Source organism: Ranitomeya variabilis, chromosome 3, assembly GCF_051348905.1.
Source record: "Ranitomeya variabilis isolate aRanVar5 chromosome 3, aRanVar5.hap1, whole genome shotgun sequence".
Classification (NCBI taxonomy): domain Eukaryota; kingdom Metazoa; phylum Chordata; class Amphibia; order Anura; family Dendrobatidae; genus Ranitomeya; species Ranitomeya variabilis.
Genome location: NC_135234.1, coordinates 703,704,195 through 703,724,794, shown reverse-complemented (window position 1 = coordinate 703,724,794; position 20,600 = coordinate 703,704,195). Strand labels below are relative to the sequence as shown.

At 44.0% G+C, this 20,600-nt stretch overlaps 2 protein-coding genes across 7 annotated transcripts in view; one reads left to right on the top strand and one right to left on the bottom strand.

Moving 5' to 3' along the window:
* NBEA (neurobeachin) overlaps positions 1-20,600 on the top strand; it is an 838,139-nt gene that overhangs the window by 573,539 nt on the left and 244,000 nt on the right. For all 6 annotated transcript variants that reach the window (XM_077298228.1, XM_077298226.1, XM_077298223.1 and 3 more), the window contains one exon: positions 14,100-14,236. In XM_077298228.1, the coding sequence (XP_077154343.1) occupies positions 14,100-14,236 (137 nt within the window). The remainder of the gene's footprint in view (positions 1-14,099; positions 14,237-20,600) is intronic.
* On the bottom strand, positions 16,352-18,709 carry MAB21L1 (mab-21 like 1). The gene has a single exon (XM_077298221.1). The coding sequence runs from the start codon at positions 18,038-18,040 to the stop codon at positions 16,961-16,963; it is 1,080 nt and encodes a 359-aa protein (XP_077154336.1). The 5' UTR covers positions 18,041-18,709; the 3' UTR covers positions 16,352-16,960.

Here is a 20,600-nt window from a genome sequence, read left to right as displayed (position 1 = left end):
TACCGTACTTGTTTGATTTTTCTTTTTGACATATTCACATGTACATTTTTTATTCAAATTATTGGATCAAACTCGCCCATACATGTGATTGGGTCAGTGAAAATAAATCCGTAACACTCTCTTTTACAGTGTTTAGTAGATTGGGACAGCTTGGAAATGTGTGCTGGTGTTTGTTAGTTTTGTATACAAGGAACACGAATGTTAAAATAGCGGAATAAAATGGAGACATGGACCAAGGATGGTTAAAAATGGGTCAAGGACACTCAAAGCATGGACTGTTCTTCTCATACACAAGATAAAGACTTCTGAGTGAGGTTTTAGTGAAAAGAAGAAAGCTTGTGTGTGCTGGCAATGGCTTTTTCTTTCATTTCCCTAAGGGCTTAGTCCAATATATGTCTGTATGCAAAACAGATGGCCGACGGACAGCACCCTGACCAATGCAAGTCTATGCTGTAGTTCACATGAATGGTTTTACACAAGAATTGATTGCCCACATTAAAAAATTTCAGCATGCAAGAATCAGATCAATTTTTAGGTCATATTCACCCATTAAATGAGTACATTGAAAAAAAAAACAAACAGAAACCACAATTGCAATTATTAACATAGAAACCAGAGTCTGCGCTATTACTACATTTTAAATCGGTTATCTAGAAAACGGATTCCTGATGAAGAAAGCGACCACACGGATGTTGATTCAGATGAAAAATTGTTTAGTTTTATTCTGAATGAAATTTGAAACATGACATACACTTGTCTGAAGTGAATGGTGATCATGTGCTGCCAAGGACCTGAACAGCGCCCGCTAATACAGGGTTGGGGAACCTCAGGCCGCGGGCCATTTACAAACCTCCATGACCTTTTCTCCGGCCCTGAGCAGATTCCTGGGGACAACATTGCTTGGGCCAGCAGCTGTATTTTGTTGGCCGCCGGCCCATTAATTTCTTCTTGCTTTGCATAAGAACGCAGGGTTCACTACTGAGCGCTGAGGCGCGTGCAATGAAAGATTACGTGCCGGCGTCAGGACGTACCTTGTGGGCAGAGTTAGTGAATGATTTGTACGGCCCCCGAAGGATGGTCTAAATATCCAAATGTCCCTTGGCAGAAAAAACATTCCCCACCCCTGCACTAAGGCTACTTTCACATTAGCGTCGTGCACTGCACGTCACAATGCGACGTACCGACGCATACTGTGGAAGCGCCGCACAACGGGGGCAGCGGATGCTGTTTTTCAACGCATCCGCTGCCTCATTGTGAGGTGCGGGGCGGAGTTCCGGCCGCGCATGCGCGGTCAGAAATGCTGGACACGACGCACCAAAAAAGTTAAAAGCAACGTTTTATGGTGGCGACGGTCCGACGCAACACGACCCAACCGTCGCACGACGGTTGCGACGTGTGGCAATGCGTCGCTAATGCAAGTCAATGGAGAAAAAACGCATCCTGCAAGCACTTTTGCAGGATGCGTTTTTCTACAAAACGACGCATAGCGACGTGCAGTGCACGACGCTAGTGTGAAAGTAGCCTAATAGCGTCACATACATAATCTAACAGTAGCATTGTGCGCATTAATGTGTTTATTTGATTTCATTAAAAAATGTAGTTATTACTGAAGTTTATGCAAACAAATATATGTTGTCCGTTTGTCATTTCCACGCAAGTTGAATCCATCCACATTATTCCATTATTTAGAAGCAGTACAGGTAAGAGCTCAGCACATTATGGGATGTCAATGCAGATATTCCAGTCTGATCAATTGCCCAAGGCTTAAAAGATCCCACAAGACCATAGAATGAAAAGTACATTGTGGTATTTGGAGCGGAAGAGATCAGCGAGCTGAAAAGTGGCTCAGTTATGTAAGGACAGATATTTTTACCAGCATTCCCTGATTGAATGGAAACCTTTCTGTTTTTGATGTGTGAATACAATTCTGTATAATTTTTATTTTTAAAATTATTATTATTTTTTTTGTTTGTAACTAATCCTCCCTAACCGGTTTATTCTGGTGTTTACTATACACAATGGCCCTGATTCATTTTTTGTGGGGATTTTTTGCACAATTCATTATTTTTTTGCCCTTTTTTTTTGCTATCTGCTTAGTGGGCATTTTGAATAATTTGACACCAAAAAGGGCTACTAATGCCACAAGACAAAAAAAAAATGCAAATGCTAAATTGGGAACAATAGGACATTCTAATTTTTGTTATTCTTATTATTTATTTTTATTTGCTTACATTAAGTGTGCTTACCTTGAAAGGCAAATTGACTGCCATCTTTGAGCATTAATGTTTTGTTTTTTTATTTTTTCACTTTCCAAGTATTGGAACGTTATAAATAATAGTATTTGCATAAGTCGTTTTCTAATAAGTTGCAGAAATTATTGTGTACATACATGCAATCCTTTTATAAACCAGCTAGTGCTCATTCACACGTCAGTTTTTCATGTACATCTGGTTTTCTTCATTGATACAATTTGTACCTATAATAATCCATAAAACTATTCACATAGTCATGATTTTTTGGGAACCGAGTAGTCCATACAAAATCATGGAAACATGTCTGATATTGATCCAAGTCTTGGATCAAACTTGGCAATGAAAGTTTGAGTCCATGAAAAAATGTGGTGAGCCCTCGGATGACAATCATGTGCATTCTGATTTTCCAGCTTCAAGCTGCATTCAAAACGCATTAGATTTTTAACGTGTCCGCCTCCTATCATCACATGCACAAATGATTTCTTGTGTGTGTAATTTTTAAGGATTTATAATAAAGAAAAATCTCTTTTAACATTACCATATCTGGAATCTGGATCTTTTATTCTCCTTCAAACAAAGTTTGGATGCTGGCAGTGGTGTCATGTTCCACTTGCCAATTTTCACAGAATAAGGCCAGTCTCACACGTCCAGATAATTCCGGTACCGGAAAAATCGGTACCGGAGTTATCCGTGTCTGTGTGCTCACGTGGCACATCAGTGTGGCACACGATCGGCAGCCGTGTGCCGCCCATGTGCCGACTGGGTACCACACGGACCGTGCAGGAGACAGCGCTAGAGATAAGCGCTGTCCCCTGCATCTGGTGCTGAAGCCAGAATTCATTCCTTCTTCCCAGCAGCGTTCGCTGGAGAGAAGGAATGAATAATCATTGTTTTTGTTTTTTTTGGGGGGGGTTAAAATAAAGATCCTTGTCACCACCCCCCTCCCACCCGCTGGAAATAAAATACTCACCCGGCTCCCTCGATGCTTCCTCTCAGCGCCGCAGCTTCTTCCTGTATGAGTGGTCACGTGGTACCGCTCATTATAGTGATGAATATGCAGCTTCACCCCTATGGGAGGTGGAGCCACATATTCATCACTGTAATGAGCGGCACCACGTGACCGCTCTTACAGGACAAGCTGCGATGCTGAGAGGAAGCATCGAGGGAGCCGGGTGAGTATTTTATTTCCAGCGGGCGGGCGCACAGGGGGTGGGAGGGGGGTGGTGACAAGGATCTTTATTTTAACCCCCCCCCCCCCCCCCAAAAAAAAAAAAAACAATGATTATTCATTCCTTCTCTCCAGCGAACGCTGCTGGAGAGAAGAAATGAATGGTGGCTTCAGCACCACAAGCTGGGGGGACAGCGCTTACTGTAGCGCTGTCTCCTGCACGGCACACGGACAGCATCCGTGTGCGGTACGTGTTTTACACGGACCCATTGACTTTAATGGGTCCGTGTGATCCGTGCTCTCCCACGACATGTCTCCGTGTTTTTCAAACGGACACACGGTCCGTGAAAACACGCTGACATGTGCAGAGACACATTGATTTTAATGTGTCTATGTGTGTCAGTGTCTCCGGTACGTGAGAAAACTGACACCACACGTACCGGAATCACTGACGTGTGAAACCGGCCAAAGAGAAATGTTTTTTATTTTTTCTATCATAGAATCTCTGATGAGACTTGGCTGTCACGCTGATGAAAATCTCTGATAACAAAAAAAACCTATTGTCTGAATGAGGCCTAAAATTTTATAGATATGAACCCAGTGTGGACAGTGTTCTTGACCTATCACATCGGCATTGAAAAAATTAAAGGTTTTGTTTAATTTAAAGCTTAATTGTTCTGCAATGAGCAGTTAACAAAATATCTAAACTACTGTACTCTGAATTACATTTCCTAGCCATGATTAAGCACATTTAGATGCTGATAATCATACAGATTTTACACTGACAACTTTGGGTTGTGAAAGAAATGTTTTGGGCAGAACCAGTATTGCTGACAACTAAAATAAATTGAATGTTTTTATAGAAGATAAATTGAAAACATATATTACATTTTTTGTGAAAACGCTTTCTGGTAGTTTTGATATTCGTAGCTTACAATTATTCTATTCTTGTTTTAACAACCAGGCTGGTTTTGCCCTTCATGACCAAGACTTTTTGTTTTCTACTTCATTGCATTCCAAGAGCTATAGCTTTTTTTAGTTTTTTCTTTGACGTGGATGTGTATCCCTAGTAGTTGTTAATAAATGATCACTTGCATAGTATTCACAGCATTATTGACTTTTTCAGTGTTATTGTTGCATTGACTATTTTGATCCAACACTCAGATCAAAATCAGACATGTCTCCAATTTTTTCCACGGACCTCTCAATCTTAGAGGAAAAAAAAATAGGACAAGAGCAGAGCCCCATAGAATATCATAGGTCCGCTTGCTATCCAGCAAAACTACGGATAGCACTTGTCCAGGAGAATCGGTCGTGTGCGCAAGCCCTTACAGGCAACCTATCACAATAGACCATGATTGTTGCGGGGCATAATAGATGCTAATAGCATTGGTTACCTTTGTTACATGCCCTTTCTGCCATGGTAATCCTTCGCTTCACCGCAGTCTGCTGCAGGTTGCCAATAGCCGGAGAGAGAGCCCCATCTCCATGTGAAATGCCTTCGATACTGCTGCCAATATCTGCACCCAGGATTGGAGACCTCTCTAGTCACTGCCGTTGTACCCACAGCCCTGCTATGTATTAATGGCTGTGCTCCTGCTATAACCTCTTGCCAGGCAGTACCCACCAGATTATTGTGCTGGATATATTGACGCTACAACAAGCGCCTGCTTGTGATGGATATATATGTGCCTGAGGCTTAAGTGAAGTCCTTTCAACATATATTGGTGTCCTGGGGAGGAGAGAAACAAGGATTTTCCAAGTTGGATTTCAAATTCCAGAGCTTAATGGCGGTTGTCTCAGGAAGGCCATCCCTGTTCATATTTCCTATCGGGGGATATGTACATCATAAAGGGACGTCACCTACTTGAGACCCTCCCCTATGATCCAGATTATAGAACCGCTCTGTAAGAACAGCACTCGCTCTGGTGGACTTGAATCTGTCTCGCAAAACTACATTTCCCCAGAAACCACAGTGCAAATACTTGGCAGGTCACCAATTACCCCAGCAAAGTAATGTTTGCCAGGTTTACCAGCAGCAGGAAATGGGGTGATCAGTCAGTGGTAAAGGGTTGTGTTTAATGTGCCTCCGCATTACTCTAAGGGTAAGGGTATGTTTCCACGGTAAGTAAACGCTGCTTGTTTGACGCTGGAGCGTCAAACAAGCAGCGTCCAGATGTTCCAGCATAGTGGAGGGTATTTTATGAAATCCCGTCTCCACTATGCGTGGAAACCCGCACGCGGCGGCCCTGCGACTCTGGACATGCTGCGCGTCTTTTCAGATCGCAGCATGTCCGTACACCTTGCGGGGACGCAGCGTCCCCGCAAGGCATATCACAGGGCCCTATGGCGAGGGGTGCGATGATCCCGGATGTGTACTGTACACATCCGGCACCATCGCGTCCCAGAAAGGGGTCGGGGCTTAGCGCCGAGCGGCTTCGCCGCTGCGGCGATACCGCCGCCCCTCCGGACCGTGGAGCCATACCCTATGGCTCCACGGTCCGGAGGGGCGGCGGTATCGCCGCAGCGGCGAAGCCGCTTGGCGCTAAGCCCCGCCCCCTTTCTGGGACGCGATGGTGCCGGATGTGTACAGTACACATCCGGGATCATCGCACCCCTCGCCATAGGGCCCTGTGATATGCCTTGCGGGGACGCTGCGTCCCCGCAAGGTGTACGGACATGCTGCGATCTCAAAAGACGCGCAGCATGTCCGGAGTCGCAGGGCCGCCGCGTGCGGGTTTCCACGCATAGTGGAGACGGGATTTCATAAAATCCCCTCCACTATGCTGGAACATCTGGACGCTGCTTGTTTGACGCTGCAGCGTCAAACAAGCAGCGTTTACTTACCGTGGAAACATACCCTAAGGCTATGTGCACACGTTCAGGAATGTCTGCAGATTTTTCCTGAACAAAACTGGACTTATTCTGCAGAAAATCCGCTTGTGTTTTTTTTTTTCGCGTTTTTTGTGCGTTTTGTGTTCCGTTTTTTTCTTCTTTTTTTTTGTAGATTTTTCACGTTTTTTTTCCGGAGCTTCCCAATGCAATAGTATAGCGGCAAAAATGCAAAAAAATCCGCAAAATTAATGAACATGCTGCTTTTTTTTTTTTACCGCGATGGGTTTTTTCGCAGAAAAAAACGCAGCATGTGCACAAAAAATGCAGAATGCATTGAAAATGATGGGATGCTTATGTAAGCTTTTTGTAGCGTTTTTTTCCCACAGAAAACGGCCAAAAAAAGCTTTAAAAAAAGTGAAAAAACCTGAACGTGTGCACATAGCCTAATAATGTTTATCTCAGAGCATTTATCTTCACACAGTATATGGAAATAGCTTTCTAATATGCCTTTATAAATTTGTATGCGGACATCCAAGTCTATAGATCCTTATAAGATATATATAATCATTGTGCACTAGTCAAATCCTGATCTACATGACTGTATAGGAGCTTAGTGGTTATGAGTGTACTTGCTCGTATATATCGTGTTGTCTGAGTGACTTCGGCGTGCTCGAATAATATGTTTGCGTCCCCGCGGCTGCATAATTCGCTGCTCTTATACAGCCACGACACATTCGGGGATGGCGTGTTTGTTAGGCAATCCCTGCATGTGTTGGGGCCATATGGGACTCAGACATTTTATTCAAGCACGCCCTGATAACACGACATCCGAGCACGTTCTCTCATCACTAGAGATTACACATGCAATTTAGACCTCATTCCGACATCCGTAGATGACGTACATGTTCTGTCCATAATTTTAAGACATAGAACGGGTACCAATCATATTCTATGGAGCTGTTCTCATAGCGGAGACATGTCTGTTTTTGATCCGAGTCCTAGATGAAAACTACCCATGAAAGCTTATGGTGTCCATATAGAATCACTGACCGCTCACATGGTCGTGTGTCTGTTTTTAACATCATACTGGGGTAGGAGAAGCTTTGCTATTTTTTTCTTATGAGAAAATCACTGATGAAATACAGATGGTTAAAACTAACAAGCTGACCAAAAACCGATAAACATCTGACCGTGAAAAACCACTGTCGTCTGAATGAGGCTTTAAGATCAATCAGACCTGAAATAACCTCAAAGTAAAAAGAGTCAATTTTCTAAACACTAAATTTTCCTAGTACATGGATGGAATGAGGGCTTACCCCATGACAGTTTTGTAATTCCATCCCACCACTTCTTCAGATGCTCTTCACAAAGGCAGCATTTACACATTATTACAGTGCTTTCTATTCCCAAGACACATGTGCTGTAATGTGATAGACCCGGTCTTTATATTGTCGGTATAGTCACTAGATCCCTGCACTGTCATGCTGGCTGGATCCTGAACCAACATGATGTGCCTTGTAATCTTACCGAAATCTCAATACCACTACATTTTGGATAATTTTAGGGTTTATCTAGTACTAATTATTATTTTTTTTTTACTAGCAGCCTACGAACAAACAGACAGGTATTTGCTAACTATCTTCCTATTGTGCCTGGCACAGAGTTGTCATGGACCTCTCCTGACGGTAACCCAGCGGCTTCTACAGATGTCGCGTAGACAGAGCAGCATCTTTTCTTCCACTCTGCTCTTGTCGACGTCATGCTGATTGACAGCAGGCGCCCTACTGCCTAACTGCGGGGAGCCACCTGTCATTCAGCATGACATCCAGTCATGTCCCATCGACACAGCTGCCAGGAAGAGGAGGAGCGGCTCTGTTGAGACTGAGGAGCTGAATCGCCGGCAGGAGCGGTTGATAATCGCCCGAGCCACATAGAACAGGCAGGTAGTTTCCTTTGTTAGCTTTTAGACCCATAGTAGAAAAAAAAAAAGTCCTGAACAACCCTTGTAGAAATGGGGCCCAATTTCTTTATTACTTTAATAGTTACATGCTCCCAAGGACTCAATAATCATTAAGTGGCAACAAAGAGCATGTGCAGCAGCTTGATGATACCTTATGTAAACTCTCTAATATGGGATGTGAGGGGAGCAGAGCATCTCCCAGAGGGGATTATCACATAATCCGCTCTCTGTAGCTGGAGTGGATTAGCTTCACATTCTCAGAGGGGTTTGCATGCTCCTTTTGAGTACGACAAGACGTCCTTCCCCTTCAGACATGCTTTGCTAGAGTCATGTACTTTCAGAGAGGAGTTGTAATAGCCACCTCTTCTCCGCCACCTTGTCATGGCGTATACCGTAATACCAGTGTTGTATTAGGAAATTAATAATCTGCCTACATTGCTCCCGGTGCTCCGTGTCTGTCTGTCTGGTGGTGACACAAGCTGTAATTGGTCCGGGGGGGGGGGGGACATTAATGAATGAGCACAGAGCTACGAGCTGCTCATGTCACATATATGTTTTACATGTGTCTGTCGGTCATATGCCAGATAAAGCCATGATCATGGGCGGAGGGCATACCTTTTCCTGCCCATAATCCCGTTGCCCACTGTAGTCAGCCTGAAATACCTGCATATTTACAGACAATAGATTGTATTCAGGGGCTCATCAGAAAATTGATTTTTTTTAATGTTAGAATTAGTGACGTCCAGATTGTTGGCTTCATACAGCTGCTATAGAACTAGTGTTAAAAGCCCTGGAGTGGACTGTATATATCCCATTGGGTGAGGTGGCTGCTCACAGTGAGGGGGTTAATGCGGTGGGCTTAGTGCTGGCTGCACCTGGCCATCTGTGCTGGAAATATGCTGGAGAGAGGAGGGCTGGCTGCCGCCTGTGCATGTGATTGGCACCAGCTAAGCTGGATCACTAGCCCCTTCCCCTCCTCTGGGTTGTTGTTCTGTTTTTTTGTTTGTTTTTTTTAACCAGAAACAATACAGAGTATCCATAGCTGTAATATTTGCCTGGTGTGATGGCCATGTGCAATCCGGGGTTAAAAATATGGCACTGTGCTGGAATATTTACCTATGTTATGTGCACAGCGTCACTATAGTCAAAAAGCAACAGAGGCCTCCGCCTTTCTGTCCCAGATTATACCGACATATATGAGGCAGCCAATATATACAATTTACTGTTTATGGTTGGGAGGATTCATCTTGTGTATTGGGCTCCATTCACATCATTTTTTTTTTCACGTAATAGAAAAAAATAAAACCGTGTGCTGGATCCAATCTTCAGTAGTTTTTGGTTCATGTGTGCATTTTTTATCATCGGTTTGTCATCCTCTTTTATCGGTGAGAGACAGGGCACAGATTGCATTCACGTGCTGCCCGATCTTTACTGGACCTATTCACTTAAATGGATGATTAAATAAAAATTGTACGTATTGGTTATTTTTATTTCTTTATTTTTTTGTAGTTTATCGATGAAATCGGATATGTGATTAGGGCCTTAGAGCATTACAAGGATGTGTGAACAGATGACAGCTGCAACTTATTATCAGCTCATTCCTAAGTTTAGTCTTACAGACAAAACATCTCTGTAATAAGATGGCAGCGCTATTACCAGCCATTATTACTAGCAGTGTTACTGAGAGTGGTAATAGCGTATTAAGTGATCCCCTCCACTGGTGGGTCGGTGTGATCGGTCCTGAGCTGCCTCCATGGAAGTGCTGTCCTCAGGTGTGGAGTATAGTCCCCGCAGGAGAGGCCTTATGCTGTCCTTACACATCCAGGAGGCTCCTTCTGTACCAGTGACTGCAACAACGGCTAATAGGTCTCATTCACACATAAGAAGGGAGCTCCACTATCGCTAAGGCCTCATTCATACATAAGAAGGGAGTGCCACTATCGCCAACACCTCATTCACACACAAGAACGGAGCGCCACTATCGCTAAGGCCTCATTCACACATCAGAAGGAAGAGCCACTATCGCTAAGGCCTCATTCACACATCAGAAGGGAGCGCCACTATCGCTAAGGCCTCATTCATATGTAAGGGAGCACCACTATCGCTTAGGCTACGTTCACATTAGCGTTAAGCTAATGTGCGTCGGGTTTGCGTCGGCGACGCAGCGGCGACGCATGCGTCATGCGCCCCCTATACTTAACATGGGGGACGCATGCGTTTTTTTTTGTTGCGTTGTGCCACACATGCGTCTTTTTTGCCGCAAGCGTCGGACCAAGAAAACGCAACAAGTTGCATTTTTCTTGCGTCCGATTTTCGGCAAAAACACGACGCATGCGTCGCAAAACGCAGCGTTTTTGCGTGCGTTTTGCCGCGTTTTTGCGTGCGTTGTGCGTTGCGTCGCCGACGCAGCGGCGCACAACGCTAGTGTGAACTTAGCCTTAGGCCTCATTCACACATCAGAAGGGAGCGCCACTATCACTAAGGCCTCACACATCAGAAGGGAGCGCCACTATCGTTAAGGCCTCATTGATACATAAGAAGGGAGCGCCACTATCGTTAAGGCCTCATTCACACACAAGAAGGCAGCACCACTATCGCTAAGGCCTCATTCACACATCAGAAGGGAGTACCACTATCGCTAAGGCCTCATTCACACACAAGAAGGGAGTGCAACTATCGCTAAGGGCTCATTCACACATCAGAAGGGAGCGCCACTATCGCTAAGGCTTCATTCATACATAAGAAGGGAGCACCACTATCGCTAAGGCCTCATTCACACATCAGAAGGGAGTGCCACTATCGCTAAGGCCTCATTTACACATAAGAACTATCGCTAAGGCCTCATTCACACATAAGAAGGAAGCACCACTATCGCTAAGGCCTCATTCACACACAAGAAGGAAGCGCCACTATCGCTAAGGCCTCATTCACACATCAGAAGGGAGAGCCACTATCGCTAAGGTCTCACTCATACATAAAAAGGGAGCGCCACTATCGCGAAGGCCTCCTTCACACATTAGAATAGAGCGCCACTATCTCTAAGGCCTCATTCATACATAAAAAGGAGCGCCACTATCGCTTAGGCCTCATTTACATATAAGAACTATCGTTAAGGCCTCATTCACACATAAGAAGGAAGCACCACTATCGCTAAGGTCTCATTCACACATAAGAAGGAGTGCCACTATCGCTAAGGCCCTATTCACACATCAGAAGGGAGCGCCACTGTCGCGAAGGCCTCATTCACACATAAGAAGGAAGCACCACTATCGCTAAGGCCTTATTCACACACAAGAAGGGAGCGCCACTATCGCTAAGGCCTCATTCACACATCAGAAGGGAGCACCACTATCGCTAAGGCCTCATTCACACATAAGGGAGCGCCACTATCGCTAAGGTCTCATTCACACATCTATTTTTCACATGTGTTCTATCAGCAGTTTTCACAGAACACATACCCATTATATAATTTAGGTTATGTTCCCACGATGAGTGTTTGGTGAGTTTTTAATGCTGCAGAATTTCTGAACCTATTATTTATATTAGATCACTTGCATTTTTCTGTGCGTTTGTTTTTTCATGCACTTACTGCGTTTTAGATGCTGCTGTTTTTCTCTTTGTTCTTCGTGTCATTCTTTAAAGCTGCTTTGTTTTTTAAACTTTCTGGTATTTTTGTTTCACTGAACTTTGGCATACTTGGGTGCGGATTGCATGCGTTTTTAATGTGTTTCTGCCCCAGAAAACAAACTAAAACTGCCAGTCCACTTTTTACCTGCAGATTTTCTGCATCTAGTGCAAGTCTATGGGGAAAATCTGCACGGAAAAATCTGCGCTCGAGTAAGAGAAATTGACAATTGGGAACGTAGCCTTATGTAGCTATGCACATGTCTGTTATTTTGCGGACCGTGTGTCTGCAAAAAAATCACAGTGACATAATGGTTTTTGATCAGCATCTTTGTTCAGAATTCCTATAAATCTGTGGGTCTGTGGACATCACCCGAGTGACATCACTGTGCAGCCATGTGCTCTCCATGATTAACACTATAATGGACAGGAGCTTTGTCATTTATTTATTCAATGGTGAAAAACAATGATAACACTTGAACTGTTTTTTATTTATTTTTGTACCTGAAAAATCACTGACACCTGAATAAGGCCTGAGATCCTCAGGAGTGGGGAAAAAAAGGCATGTGGAGGTTTTCACTATTTAGGCTTTGATGACACATTTATATCTTGGAAGAAAGAGCCCCGGTATCATCTGTTTAGCAATGCCTTCCTACCAGCCTTATTAAGTAATGCTGCTCAGCTTCCTGTTTCTGTGCCATACAGTGCTGGTACTACTAAAATCTCTGGCCTTAGGCCTCGTTCACACGTTCATTATTTGGACGGTATTTTACATCAGCATTTGTAAGCCAAAATTAGAGTAAAAATATAATAGCAACACTTCTGCATTTTTCACCCACTTCTGGTTTTGGATTACATATACTGATGTGAAATACTAAACGTGGATGTAGGCTGTTTGCTGCATGAAAATTCCAGTTTAATGTCCACAAGTCCAAATGACATAGAGGGCACAAATAAAGCTACAGCCTAAAGCTTCCACCATCTAAGGGCCTCCACCAAGCAGTGTCCTTCTTCCAGCAAGACATGTTGCTTATCTACACAGTATGTGACACATACAGGCATCTTTCAGGGTTGTAATGGGATTTCCTAATGACAAAATATTCAGCACATGGCGATACGGGAACGTTTAATAATGAAGCCTCGTACACACTGATATTTATGGATCTGTGATTTGTACAGATCTTTCATGTCTCTCCTATTGATTACGACAGGGCCCATGATGTGCTTCCACATGTCCTTGGATTTCTAGGTTAAATAGTTTAATAGTAGCATGCTCCATTACTCCATATTACTTAACAGTTCTCTGCTAGCAGTTCTTCTGGAGGTAAATACAATGCTGAGATAGAGGCACCCTGCAGCAAGGGCAGAGCCTACAAGCCAGCATTATGGACCTGGGAAAATACTGGCTCTGTCACTTTAAATATACACTGGATCTAAACTCTGTGTAGCAAATATTCCCAGAGCTGTTCCTTCAGAAAACTTCATGCCATCACACATGCAAAACCTTTCACAGGCAGTTTTTATTTTTTTTGCATTGTGTTTTCCTCCATGATTGCCAGTGTTGAGTATTTTTGTTTTAATTTTGTTGGGGTAATAAAATGCATAAATAATACATATAAAATTCCATTTGTTTATGGGAAGTAATATATTCCAGGTCAATCACTGCATAGCATAGAACTTTATAAAACCAAAAAAACACTCTTCAGTTAAATAAGGAAAATGCTCTTAATATGTAACACGAAAGGCTACAATTGTATTCCTATATGTATGCTCCTGATTGTGGCAGTGTACTATGTACTGACTGCTGGATCTCTGCTGCTTTACTGTATAGTGGTCAGCAGAGACCTCACTGTGGCCCTGATACACATGTGCTGTGTGTTCCCTGCAGGATCACACACTGGAGATCTGGAGGGATCTGTGGGACTGTACAGGCTGCTGCCCCAGTGACCGGCATTGATCCTCTTCCCGAGCAGATCACCAGGTTTCCTGTTCCCTTTCCCCGTGTTTCCACAGCTCCATTATCAGCCTCTGTGCAGATCCTGCGCCCGCTCTGCTGCTGCCGATTGTTTCCTTCTTCCCAGACACAATGTAACCACCATGGTCACTGCAGGGGCAGAACACTCCGCTGCCTGGGCTGCTGCAGAACATCGGTAGTGAATAATAGGGATATTACTGACATGGAGAAATAACACCGAAATGTGGGGGGAAATGGAAGAAATAGTAGATGAAATGTGAGCCTTGATGTGTGTCTCTGTTACAGGTCCTGTGGTGTTGAGCACCCCTGCCCAGCTCATTGCACCCATTGTGGTGGCTAAGGGCACCCTGTCCATCACCACCACGGAGATCTACTTCGAGGTGGATGAAGAAGATCTCACCTTTAAGAAGATCGATCCCAAAGTAAGGAATTACTGTATACTGCGTGTTTTATCCACGAGTGAAGTTAGCAGAATGTGCAGATAGAGCTAGATCTGTAGATATATTTGTGATAGATACGTGATAAATGTGTAGACAGATATTTTAAATATGTAGATTTATACATAGATAAATATGATAGATAGATATATAGATAGATGTATAGATATAAATATTTTAGATAGACATGTAGATAGTGTATAGATATGTAGATAAATATGTGTATATATATATACCGTATATAGAGAGAGAAATATTAGACCTGTACAGTGTATAAATAGATATTTTAGATAGATATATTTATATATATACATCTATTTTCTTTTAGACATGTAGATATTGTATAGGTAGATGTGTGTGTGTATATTTATAGAGAGAGAGAGATTTTAGGTAGACCTGTACAGTGTATAAATAGATATTAGATAGATAATAGAAAATAGATAGATGTATAGATATACATATTTTAGACATATAGATATTGTACAGATAGATGTGTGTGTGTGTGTGTGTATATATATATAGAGAGAGAGATTTTAGGTAGACTGTAGAGTGTATAAATAGATATTAGATAGATAATAGAAAATAGATGTATAGATATAAATATTTTAGATAGACATGTAGATATTGTATAGATAGATATGTAGAATGTATAGATCGATATATAGATAGCTATTTTAGATAGATATGTAGATAGATAGTTATGTAGATAGAGCTAGAAAAACATAAGCCGTCATGCAAAATTGAATGCAAAGTTCCCAAGGTTGTCACCAGAACCTCTTCTATACAAATCGAAAAAAAAAAAAAATGTTACAGATTTTATAAATGAAGATAAATATTCTAGAGATCAAAATATATGGAATTATGATATAAATAAATATGAAGGAGGAGACAGACATTTGTATATATGAGAGAAATAGATACGAACACTGTGCTGACACCTTTGTGGTGTTTCTATTCTTTCTTCGCCCCGGTCCCCGTGTGTAGATTCCCCGCGTGTTTCTGTGTGTTCCTATGCTTCCTTCCCCCTTTTTCTGATCCCTGGTTTATGGATGCTTCTTGCCTCGATGGTGACATTGTCTGGTTATCCTCCTCCTCAGCCTTCCTGACACGTAAAAGGAGCAGAAATGCCATTCACCTGATTTGATCACATACATTTCTATATTTACCCGGAGGTGACAAGAAATCTAATAATCCAAAACCATTTATTGATCTTAAGATCCGGGAATATTTTAAGAAAATGCTAAATCTGTCCCTGATCATTGTGAGATCTCCTGTGCGATATTTATCGGGTGTAATTTAGTTGAAATATAATAAAGGTTTATTATTAGCGACAATAACTGAAAATATCCCATCTCTGTTCTTTAGCGAAATGTGAAGATTTCTTACCGGATTATTCATTGTTTTTATTTATCATTGCCCTAATAATACATTTATTTTCTTTGTGATTTTATTAAATATATGTCGGAGGATTATCCAAATTTATGTGATAATTACATGTGAATACTGAACAATAATAGAAATTAATAATTGTAGTGAATCATGCATCCAAAGAAAAAAAACGCAGAAATATGTTTGTGTAGAAAAGAACTAAAGCGAAGAAATAGGGAAAGTATTATTAGATCTAATTTAACTGAAGGAAAACGATATTAGCAAATAAAAATGTGAAAATCATAATTTGGTACAAATAATGTAGATTGTAACTTTTTCATTTTTAGACTTAAAATATACTGACATTTCTATTATAAAATTATCATAGAAATGTCAGTATATTTTATAAGCAAGTATGAAAAATATATAAAATAAAAATACAAAACTAATCTTAAAATGTGAAATATAAATGTGTAGGAAAAAATAGAAATGTTTTGTGCTTTTTAAAAGACGGGTCTGAATAATAACTTATTTTAAATGCATTCTAAACGTGTTCAGAACCTCAATATCCTTGAATAATCTGAGAGATTTTGGTGCCTTCCTGAAGTGTAATCTGGATGATTAGAACAGCTCAAGTCTCTCCTACATCGATAGACAATGATTCCTCTCGGTTTTTAATATTTTTTTTCTTTATAAACAGCATATGTAAATGACAACCAGCAGCAAAAAAAATCATTTTCCGTAAATTTATTAATTGTAATTAAATTAAAATCTCGATCACAGAAGTCATTATCCAGTGTATCTCAAGTGCATTTTCAAATAGATAGAATTCCAAGCGCCATCATAGAAGCCCAGAAAAAAAAATCAAATTTCATTTGAATATTTTTTTTTTTAAATAACATTTCAAGTAATATTGCCGGAATGTCAGGTGTAGAACAGAGCAAATGTAAACTTCAGCGTTCTGCCTCTTCCCAATACAAACCAGCCAGCGCCCTTCTCACCGAGCAGAGCCCGAATCCATGGTCTGTAGTATCCAACACGTCACACAACACAACAGCCACAACCTCACAGACAGTCACAATATGGAGGACTACTACTCCCAGCAGAAGTATGGAACCATTGGACACATCCTTCTAGAATGAAGAACAGCACCGAGCTGGAGAATCCCAAGGGTGTAACCATGTCCCTGCCAGGGCCTCTGCGGCTGGGAAAGGGTTACAGGTGCTCTCCCAGGTAGAGGCTGGCGGACAGGCTCCTGGCATGGTGGAGGGCACCTCTCCCGGGCGGGCACGGTGTGGGGGGGGTCGGGCCAGTCTTAGATGGAGGGTCCCCAGTGGGGGCTCAGAGCTTCTCCAGGCTCTTGGGGTTGGTGAGGATCTCTCGGGCCAGCCTCCAGGTCTGTTTGGCTGCGTTCTCCAGGGCGGAGTGGGGCTTGCCCTGGAAAAGGTCCAGGTTGGGTAGGAAGTAGTGCGGGCACCTCCGGCACTGCAGGCAGGAGATGAGCTGCAGCAGGATGCCGTTGAGCCGGTCCCCCAGGCACGCCTCGTCCCAGTCCGACTCCCGGGGGTGCTTCTCGCACTCGTAGGACACCAGCGTCTTCATGTGGTAGTTGTTGAGCGGCTGGCCGGGCAGCTCCAGGTGGCGGTCCCGCAGGGTCTTGAGCACGGACAGGCATTTCTTCCTGCACCCCCCCAGCTGGAGCCGGTTCTCCGCCTCGGCGAACTGCAGCACCCAGGCGTCGCTCTCCGCCGAGCTCTGCTTCCCGGCCAGGGTATGGCACTCCTTGGAGAGCAGGTTGAAGCCCTCCGCCTTCACCTCGGCCACCCTGTTGGGCCCGGGCCAGGGGATGTGGGGCAGGGGCCAGTGGGCAGCGCTGCGGGGCCAGATGCCCGTGCACTTAAAGGCCGGCGTGATCTGCACCACGTATCTGTCCCGGATCCGCAGCTTCACCTCGCTGGTGTCGGCCACCATCTTCACCACGTCCCGGTAGCTGCACTTGTCCACCGCCTGGGCCACCAGGGTCTGGAACCGGGAGCGGATCTTCCGGGCCGACAGGTAGCCCGAGGCGGTGATGAACTCCACCCAGAGGGACATGCTCCTCTTGCGGCCATCGCTGAGCTTCAGCACCGCGCAGCCGGGCAGGGAGCCGTCGTCTACAAAGTTGAAGACCCCCATCTGATTGAGGTAGAGGACCACCTCAAACTCGGTGGGTGAGATCACCTCCAGCCCCTCGTAGCGGTTGTCCATCTCGTTGAGGGAGCTGATGAAGCGCGGCTCCTGCACCTCCACCTCCTTCAGCACGTCGGACACCACCTTGCACACCTCGCGGATGCTCTTGGAGATGGCCGCCTTCCGGCTCTGGCACTTCTCGTTGTAGTACTTGTTCAGGTGGTACACCAGCTTGGCCTGCGCCGCGATCATGTTGGGGCAGAGATCCGGGTTGTACACCGGAGTCTCGCAGTAAGCCGACGGATCCAAGGCGGCGGCGGGAGCGGGAGCCAACTCTGAGGAGGACGGACGGAGTGTGAGGGGAGACTAGCGGCGCCCAGGAGCTGGCATGGGGGGCTGCAGGGACCCTCCTCCGCCCAGCGGTGAGGCCAGGGCAGGGTGCAGATGCCGCTGTGTGTACCGCCCTGGCCCTCACTGTGTGCACTGGATATACTACGGCCCCACACCGGGAATTAGTACAAGGCAGGGCCAGCACAAGGCGGCCAATCGCCACCGGCTCCTCCTCCTCTACCGGGAGCCCGAGCAGCCCCCCTCCCCAAATGTGGGACCCCCGCCAGGTGAGGAGCGGCCGGGACCGTGGAGGCGGGGGCAGTGCGGACCCCGGGATCCCCCACCAGGGCTGTGCCCCCCACCAGGGCTGTGCCCCCCACCAGGGCTGTGTGATGCTAGTACGGAGTCTGGTGATGGAGGGGTTAATGTCGGCCGCAGGGTGTGAACGGTGCTGTGTAGATGGACAGGTGTGTCCGCATCGGGGGGACATGTGTTCTGTAGGTGGGCTGCTGGGGTCTGGGGCACAAGTCACACACAGAATGGTGGTGGAGCTCTGTATCCATATATAGCCATTTGGCTCTCTAATGTGCACTCGTGGTGCTGCTTCGAGATTTTATATATATATATATATATATATATATATATATATATATATATATATATATATACAGACATAGAAAAACGCGTGTGCATGTATATATATAGAGAGAGAGATATCTATCTATATAACTAAAAATCCAATAATACAGGTGCGGTGCCTTTTCAGCACATCCACTTTTAGTCCAGTGTGAGCCCCATGGGTGGATGTCCGTGTGTGCAAAGGGAACGGTACATGGAGTAACACTGTATACACACAGCAGTCAGTAACAAACCCTATATATATATACTGTATGTACACCGCCCCAGATGTCAGTGACAGGACTGAGGGCCATGTATTTACACTCGCACACATGTTCCTGCACACTATATACTGTGTATTTACACTCACACATGTCCCTGCACACTATATACTGTGTATTTACACTCACACACATGTCCCTGCACACTATATACTGTGTATTTACACTCACACACATGTCCCTGCACACTATATACTGTGTATTTACACTCACACACATGTCCCTGCACACTATATACTGTGTATTTACACTCACACACATGTCCCTGCACACTATATACTGTGTATTTACACTCACACACGTGTCCCTGCACACTATATACTGTGTATTTACACTCACACACACATCCCTGCACACTATATACTGTGTATTTACACTCGCACACATGTCCCTGCACACTATATACTGTGTATTTACACTCACACATGTCCCTGCACACTATATACTGTGTATTTACACTCACACATGTCCCTGCACACTATATACTGTGTATTTACACTCACTCACATGTCCCTGCACACTATATACTGTGTATTTACACTCACACACATGTCCCTGCACACTATATACTGTGTATTTACACTCACACACGTGTCCCTGCACACTATATACTGTGTATTTACACTCACACACACATCCCTGCACACTATATACTGTGTATTTACACTCGCACACATGTCCCTGCACACTATATACTGTGTATTTACACTCACACATGTCCCTGCACACTATATACTGTGTATTTACACTCACACATGTCCCTGCACACTATATACTGTGTATTTACACTCACACATGTCCCTGCACACTATATACTGTGTATTTACACTCACACATGTCCCTGCACACTATATACTGTGTATTTACACTCACACACGTGTCCCTGCACACTATATACTGTGTATTTACACTCACACACACATCCCTGCACACTATATACTGTGTATTTACACTCGCACACATGTCCCTGCACACTATATACTGTGTATTTACACTCACACATGTCCCTGCACACTATATACTGTGTATTTACACTCGCACACATGTCCCTGCACACTATATACTGTGTATTTACACTCACACACATGTCCCTGCACACTATATACTGTGTATTTACACTCGCACACACGTCCCTGCACACTATATACTGTGTATTTACACTCGCACACATGTCCCTGCACACTATATACTGTGTATTTACACTCGCACACACGTCCCTGCACACTATATACTGTGTATTTACACTCGCACACATGTTCCTGCACACTATATACTGTGTATTTACACTCGCACACACGTCCCTGCACACTATATACTGTGTATTTACACTCGCACACATGTCCCTGCACACTATATACTGTGTATTTACACTCGCACACACGTCCCTGCACACTATATACTGTGTATTTACACTCGCACACACGTCCCTGCACACTATATACTGTGTATTTACACTTGCACACACGTCCCTGCACACTATATACTGTGTATTTACACTCACACATGTCCCTGCACACTATATACTGTGTATTTACACTCGCACACACGTCCCTGCACACTATATACTGTGTATTTACACTCGC